The sequence below is a fragment of the Rutidosis leptorrhynchoides genome, chromosome 2 (genome assembly GCF_046630445.1).
Source record: "Rutidosis leptorrhynchoides isolate AG116_Rl617_1_P2 chromosome 2, CSIRO_AGI_Rlap_v1, whole genome shotgun sequence".
In the NCBI taxonomy this organism is placed as follows: Eukaryota; Viridiplantae; Streptophyta; class Magnoliopsida; order Asterales; family Asteraceae; genus Rutidosis; species Rutidosis leptorrhynchoides.
The window spans coordinates 339,231,548-339,240,013 of NC_092334.1; the positions used below are offsets into that span (position 1 = coordinate 339,231,548).

At 35.5% G+C, this 8,466-nt stretch overlaps 1 protein-coding gene across 1 annotated transcript; it reads left to right on the plus strand.

Moving 5' to 3' along the window:
• Window positions 1–1,893: 1,893 nt before the first annotated feature.
• LOC139888862 (uncharacterized) lies at window positions 1,894–2,751 on the plus strand. The gene is made up of 2 exons (XM_071871845.1): window positions 1,894–1,992; window positions 2,140–2,751. The coding sequence occupies exons 1-2, from the start codon at window positions 1,894–1,896 to the stop codon at window positions 2,749–2,751; spliced, it is 711 nt and encodes a 236-aa protein (XP_071727946.1).
• Window positions 2,752–8,466: the final 5,715 nt, after the last annotated feature.

An 8,466-nucleotide genomic window follows, 5' to 3' on the forward strand; every position in this document is an offset into this window, starting at 1 on the left:
GTATTTGTACTACGTCTGTACTTGTATTTTTCAACCACGATGTACCAAAACTAAAAACAGAGACTGTGATGTAATAATATTTATGTTTCCGCTGCTACGTTGACTATAACCTGGGACACTATGTTAAAGTTCACACCACGTCTTGGGAAATCGAGATGGGGGTCGTGACAGACATGGTATCAGAGCCTGGGTTATAGGGAATGTGGATGGCATTAGTGTGTCTAGACCTGACCAACTAGGATTGCATTAGTGTGTCCCACCTATAACCGAGTCAAAATTTTCCGGTCTCTACTATTTTTTGAGTCATATATTATTATTTTTACTCGTCGGAAATTCTATAGGCTAACCTTTATATGTTTTGTATGTTAAGATGGCCTCATCTAGCTTCACTGGCTCCACAGGATCCAACTCTACCGTACCTATAGAGATTAATCCAGACAACGACTCTGACATGAATGAGTTCGCAACGTACCAACCATTCTGGCAACGATGGATGTGGGTTCGTGACCTTTTAGGTAGATGGAATCATCAAGAGGGAACCCCGTACCATGAACGTAATGTACCTCCGACCATTAATGGAAGGGACGGATTAATGGGTCAATCATAACAGGACACGATTTACACTTTGTTAGCTAGAATTTTTAGGCATGAGGGACGTATTGAACGACTTCAAGGAACTTTTGACTATTTGTATGTCCAAGAGAATCAGGATGGTAATTATTCTCGTTTTAATGAAATCGAGGGTGTTCAGTGTACGCAACAGGAGGAGATCGAGTTGTTGAAGTACCGTGTGGATGACTTGTCAGCAAGGAATCAAGAACTTGTAACAAAAGTAGCGAGTTTGGAAACCCAGCTGCACGAGATGGTTATGGTGGTTAACACCATTGTGCCACTTTAGATCTACCGTTAGTAACTAGGAGTGTTAATTTTCTTGCCTACACTCTTAATAGTATGCATGTATAATGGATATGATAGGAAAGGTAGCTTGTGTGTGCTAGGATCAGTAATCGGTTGTGTTAGGATCAATTATCAGATATGCCATATAGTGTGATAATAGTTTATGTACATTATGTGTGTGAACTAACGGGTAGGTGAATACCCAAATTTTGTAATGATTAAAAGTTTTAATCGACTTTTATCTATTATGAGTATTTAGTTCATTTTCATAACACTTGTATGATGTACATTTACCACTATGCTATTCTTATCTCCAGAGGAATGAGTGCCACTTAGAATGAGGAAATGGTAGCTCAAAGAGTAGCTGAAGCCCTTTCTAATGCTGAATCTGGGCGTGCAGCAAATGCCGCGAATGGAAGGAGACTCGAAGTGGAAAATGTCCAGCAGAAATGCAATTACAAGGCATTTTGGGTTGCAAGCCCCAGAGTTTTTCAGGAACAGAAGGACCCGTAGGGTTAATAAGGTGGCTTGAAAAACTAGAATCGGTATTTAGAAATTACTGAGTACGCAGACAATGATCGAATGAAGTTCGCATCATGTACTCTCTTAGATGGAGCCTTAACTTGGTGGAATTCCTTTTTCCAAATCAAAGGGCATTGATGAACCATATGCTACCCCTTGGGAGGAATTTAAGAAGATAATGATCGATGAGTATTGTCTAAGGAACGAAATTCAAAGGCTAGAAACCGAGTTGTGGAACTTAAAACTTGAAGGAACTGATATCGTAAGATATACTAATAGATTCCTGGAATTAGCTTTAATGTGCCCAACTATGGTTACCCCTGAATATAAGAAAGTTGAGAGGTATATTTGGGGTTTGTCAGAAGACATTTGAGGGAATGTTCTATCATCAAAGCCAGAGACGATCCAGAGTGCAATCCGTATGGCACATGATTTGTAACGCAAGTAGTGCGACGTTAGCCAATCAATATCAAAATGGATGTGAAGATCACGACTGAGAAGCATGAGTGGAACGGGAATCAAGAAGGAAATTCCAAGAAGCAAGGAAACAACAAGTTGGGGGTTCGAGGAATGGTTATGAAGAGAAGAAACCATATTTGCAATAGATGTACGCGACATCATTTTAGTACGTGTACTGTAGTCTGCCAGTGATGTAAGAAGCAAGGGTATCTCGCGAAGGATTTTAGAGTTCATTTGTTAGGAAATGATAATAATGAAAAGGGGAAACAGAGTGGTTGCTTCAATTGTGGGCAAGCAGGGCATTTCAAGAAAGAATGTCCTAAGGCGAAGAAGGGAGAAGTGGCTAAGGATCGAGCTTTTCAGATCTCCACTAAAGAAGCTCGTGAGGACCCAGAGTTAGTCACGGGTAAGTTCCTTCTCGATAATCGTTTAGCATCTATTTTACTCGATACCGGTGCTGATAAAAGTTTTATAGCCAAAGATTTTAGTGTTGCAATCAATAGGCCTTTAACCGCCTTAGACATTAGATATGCTATAGAATTGGGAAACGGTAAGTTAATAAAAGCAGATAAGATTATGAGAGGTTGTGTTTTGAATCTGTCAAACAATCTGTTTGAAGTTGATTTAATGCCCTTACAGTTAAGAAGTTTCGATGTTGTCATTAGTATGGGTTGGTTGTCCAAGAATTGTGCGAACATTAATTGTAAGGAAAAGTCTATCCGTATACCTCTCGAGAGTGGTGAGGTATTAATGATCCAAGGAGATAGAGTTAAGACGAATCTCAATATCATTTCTTGCATGGAAGCTAGAACATATCTAATGAAGGGATATCTAGCTATTCTCGCACATGTAAATGAACTTAAAACCAAATAAATTTGGTTAGAAGACGTTCCAATTGTTCGAGATTTTCCCACAAGTATTCCCAGAAAGATATGCCAGGTCTACCTCCTTATAGGCAAGTCGAATTTCAGATTGATTTAGTTCCAGGAGCCGCACCATTTGAGGCCCTGTACGGAAGAAAGTGTAGATCACCACTGTGTTGGAGTGAGGTTGGTGATACACAATTTACATGCCCAGAGGTCATACATGAAACAACCAAAAAGATCTTTCAGATCAAAGAAAGGTTGAAGATTCCAAGAAGTAGACAAAAGAGCTATGCAGATATTCGAAGAAAACCCTTGGAATTTCAAGAGGGCGATAAAGTCATGCTAAAAGTATCTCGATGGAAGGGAGTAATACGAATTAGGAAGCGAAGAAAACTAAGCCAAAGATATGTAGGACCTATTGTGATTACTAAGAAAATTGGTCCAGTTGTATATAAATTAAAACTACCATCGGAACTTAGTGGTATTCATAATGCATTTCATGTTTCGAACTTGAAGAAGTGTTTAACAGATGAGAATTTAGCAATTCCTTTAGAGGAACTAAGTATCGATGACAAATTGCATTTTGTCAAGGAACCAATAGAAGTGATGGATCATGAAGTGAAAAAGTTGAAGCATAGTAGGATTCCGATTGTTAAAGTCCGTTGGAATGCACATAGAGGTCCAGAGTTCACGTGAGGACTGTATAAGGCAGAAATATCCTCATCTATTCGATAATTGAAGTACTTCTTAAATTTCGAGGACGGAATTTTTCTTAACGGGTAGGTAATGTCATAACCCTAGCTTTTTGACTTAGGATACCTAGTTTGACTTCTTTAAAAATTTCAATTTATGACTTGACGAGTAAACTTAATGATTTATGTCTTGGTTTGTTCTAGAGTTGTGTAACTCTAAGGTCGTATTTAGGTATTACTTGTCTAAGCATTGTATTTTGCATTTTTGCATATTGTCCTGAACCCTCGGCTTTTTACCATGAACCTTAGATTTTTCTATACTTTATATATTATGACTTAATAAAACCAACCTTATTAATTAAATACTTAGATTTGAGACTCTTGATTTATTTCACTTGAATGTTAGAAAATAAGTTAAGACTTTTTGACATTTAATCATTCTCGCACCTAGTCTTGATCACTTGTACTTAGTCATTACTTTCATTTAAACAAATCCATTCTATCTTGATTTAGAGCCAATATAAGTTTACTATCTAAATCATGAACTTATCATTCAACACCTTAGATTACACATTTGTTAAACTACACTAGTACATGTACATTTAATTAACAAAGTGTCTTCCATAATCATCATCAAAACCGCCACCCTCATCATCATCAATATCATCATCATCACATGATCTAAACACATGATACCATCCTTAAAAAGCCATGCACACTTCCTAATTATCTTGCTAACTAGATTCTAAACATCATTGCATGGATTTCATGAGTCATAATCTTCCTTTTGATGCCCATGTTACACGTCCCCCACCACCTCCTCACCATCATCACCTTCATGTGCAAGTACTTAATTAAACTAATCTTCCATACATACTTGTCTTACACACATGACATTATTTAATCTTTATGTCATGAAGATACTAAACATGTTTGCATGAGATTGCATGCAAGTTGGCTTGTCATCCTCCTCTTTTAATCTCCATGTGCCACGCCTACATATCCATCTCCATATAATCACTTATTAAATCTTAAGTTCACTTATTACTCTTAAGTATTCATAAGCACTCTCTTAGTTACAGCCATTCTTTCTTCATTATTCATCTTCATCAACTCATACATCATCATTACTCAAGGTATAATCACCAAGAACACTTCTTTTATTACTTGCTAAGTTACTTTCAAGAGTTATTAAGGTGTAAATGCTTGATCTAAAGTGTGTAAACACTTAATGATGATCACATGGCTAACCTTAAACTTGATTATGGATGAGTAACCTTAAGTTTTCTACATGTCCTATGTTTTAAAATGAACTTTAAACATGAATTTTGTTGACTAAAATATATAAAACAGTTTCATCAGGATTCTGTCCAAAACAGCCCTGAAATGTTCGTAGGTTAAAAAGTTACTTAGACTCTGAATTTGAACCTAATAAATTAACCACATGTCCACATATATGTTGTAAGCTTCCTGTAAATTTTCCATGATTTTACCTAAAGTAAAAGGTATTTTTCATTTTTATTTACTCACTAAGTGTCTCGACTTTCTTGAATCTGGCCTAAGTCTAGTGTGACTTGAATAAATCAAAAACTATATAGTTTATTAAGATAAATCCTTCTATACTTAAAAGGGTACTAATAGAGGAACAAAACAAGACTTGATTCACTAAAATCCATGTAGTAGTTTAGGAGAAAAGGCTATATAGATTTAATAAAGAAAACTGTTGTAGTCTGATTTTGGTCTAAAGTATGGTCTTGAAAAACTAACCAAATGAATAGCTGGAAGTTAATCCTTTTTACCATGTGTTATTTTATATCTTTTTAGTGTTTTGTAAAAGCCACAAGTTAAACAAAGGTGATTTACTAACTATAAGTATGCATGGAATCTTATAGTATAAATCTGGACAGAATTGCACACTTGTAGGAAATCATAAATTTGACCAATTTATACTTTGAATCCAGAAGCTAACCTTACATGGTTAGATTAGGGACTCAATAACCTTTCTAGAGGTGGTAATCTCACCTTAAATGGATATCTATATTGGTAGAAACACATAATATAATGTGAAGGTAAAACTAGACAGATTTGCTGAAACTTAAAACTACGAATTATATAATGTTTCCAATCAAAAATCGAAATGGACATGTAAGAATACTTGGGAACTGATCTTAGACTCATTCTCAATACTATATGGGATAGTATGACCTCTGACCTCATAATATTCATTAGGTCTCAAGCCCGGATCACCGCACACTATTTAAACCGACTACCGTGTATACCTTACACCGCATCAAGTGAGTTCGTAGTCCCATTTTTAATCAATCTTTTATACTTTTGGGATGAGATAATACTTGTTTACTATTTTACATATTGGAATCAAGTACTTACAACTATATTCTATGTTGAGTAACAAAGGTCAATTTATAAATCCCGATTTTGATATCGTTAATTACCGGTTTGGTAAACGCGAATATTATGAATAGATCTATTTGAGGATGACTCCTCACATCAGGATAGGACTAATAGGCTATCGGATGCATAACCTTCGACCACTTGCACTTATACCTTAAGTGACGCTTGTTTTTGGGTACTTTTACGTTAACGTTCGATATCGAAAGCTCATGAACTAGAATAACTTTTCAACTTTTTTGTACATGAAATCTTGATGTCCATTAAATATGCATTGTAACTAAACCGATGAACACACCAATATTTATATTGATGTTTTAAGTATTTATCTCAGGTACTTAGCTTTTGGAGCATTTTCAGGTCGGGCATCGTGGAAGTTTAAAAATGTCTTTTGTTAAATCTAGTATTGATAGGCTAGATTATGATATATTGGTATTTGTACTACGTTTGTACTTGTATTTTGCAACCACGATGGACCAAAACTAAAAACAGAGACCGTGATGTAATAATATTTATGTTTCTGCTGCTACGTTGACTATAACCTGGGACACTATGTTAAAGTTCACACCACTTCTTGGGAAATCGAGACGGGGGTCGTGACATTATTATACAGACGAGATGTTCTGTTTTAGGGATATTATTATGCGCATTATATGTTAAGGTCGGATACCAAGCCAAGCTATGAATGCAATGAAAAGTGAATGTTATGTATTGAGAGAATGATTTTATACACAGATTATGTGTATGTTATTTTTGTGCACAAGATATGTGTACGGTTACTAAGATTTATGAAAGATGATTTTGTACACGAGAAAGGTGTACTGTATTTAAAAGATATCGTATGTACATTACAGGTGGGTATAGGATTCGGGCCCATTTGTACCATGCAGGATTTAAATCTTGTGGTCTATCAAAATGATGAATTTTATTATTTTATGATAAACCTATGAACTTACCAACCTTTTAGTTGACACTTGAAAGCATGTTTATTCTCGTGTATGAAAGAAATCTTCCGCTGTGCATTTGCTCATATTAGAGATATTACTTGGAGTCATTCATGACATATTTCAAAAGACGTTGCATTCGAGTTGTTGAGTTCATCAAGATTATTATTAAGTCAATTATAGTTGGAGGTATTATGAAATAGTATACTTTCCGTCAACTTTCGATGTAAAGAAAGTTTGTCTTTTAAAAACGAATGAAATTTTTGTAAAATGTATCATATAGAGGTCAATTACCTCGCGATGTAATCAACTATTGTGAATCGTTTATATTGTATATTAATGGGTCCTATCAGTTGGTATCAGAGCAGTGGTCTTAGCAAACCAGGTCTTGCATTAGTGTGTCTAATTAGTAGTTGTTAGGATGCATTAATGAGTCTGGACTTCGACCGTGTCTGCATGTCAAAAGTTTTGCTTATCATTTAGTGTCGAAAAATTATTTGCTTATCATCTTTAAAGTCTAGACACATCTTACTGCCTCTATTGCATAGACTGTATATAGATAAATTCATATCTTAGCGTATCTATTATTGTTACCTTTGCCTGACAGCTTCAGTAGATTCCTCCGTAACTTTTGGGATTTTAGTATTATATATGCATATGTAAATTATGTATTGCAGGGTACTAAATCTACATCCTATAATCTATATCTTATCAAAAATACTTCATTTAATCGTATGAGATGAATCCCTTAACCAGTTCGAGTCCCTCAGATTTTGATAGCAATTCTGATAGTTATTCCGACAGCTATTCCAATATGGATTTCCACTCGAGCTCCGAAAGCAGTGTAACCGGAATGAATCAACCAATTAGCCATCATTTATTCTGGATAAATTGGAGATGGGTTCGTAGTCGACTTAATCAATGGAGACGCGAAGAAGGCGATCTTTTCCACCAACCAAATTTCCCTCTTGGCAAAGAACCTGAAGCACTTACCGGCGAACCTGTTCATAATACCATTGTCTCTCTCATTTCCAGAGTATCTCGTCATGATTATATACTATCTTGAATTCTAGATCTTATTCATCTGCTCGTTCTGACCGACAAATCATTCCGGAATAATAGAAGAGGTCAACGAACTTCGCGCTCGAGTAATCAATTTGGAGAATATGGTGCAAAATTTACCAGCTTCAACAACATCACCGGCACCAACAGTACTATCAATAACAGTACCAGTGCCATCAACAATCCATGCCTCAACATCTCATTCTGTACTTCGAGTATAATCACCGTTCTACATGACGTTCTACATCATTTATCTTCGTTCAACATGATGGTTATGTAACCTCTAATGTTTTAGAGATTATATATTCTTGTTCTAACGGTAAATCAGATGAGTTAATATCATATTAACTCATTAAATCCATGGTTACATCTGAGAAAAATATATATGTATATATAATTTCATAAAGATTGTAATTAAAAAATTTTTCGTACAAACTGTTAATGGTGAAAATATTTTAACGGGTAGGTAATACCCGAGGAATATTTAGATTTCACATTAATAAGTTACATTGTACATTCTTCGAATCTGATTCAACAGTCATTTACTATCCTACTTACAACCACCGATATACGTATCCGTTCACCGCAGAATAATCATTTTCATTCAATTTCATA

What these genes read in the sequence shown, in the direction of transcription:
- LOC139888862 (XM_071871845.1), top strand. Translation starts at nt 1,894, where the DNA reads ATGGATGTGAAGATCACGACTGAGAAGCATGAGTGGAACGGGAATCAA. An exon ending in AGTTGGGGGTTCGAGGAATG is followed by an intron (nt 1,993 to 2,139) that starts GTTATGAAGAGA and finishes AATAATGAAAAG; the next exon opens with GGGAAACAGAGTGGTTGCTT.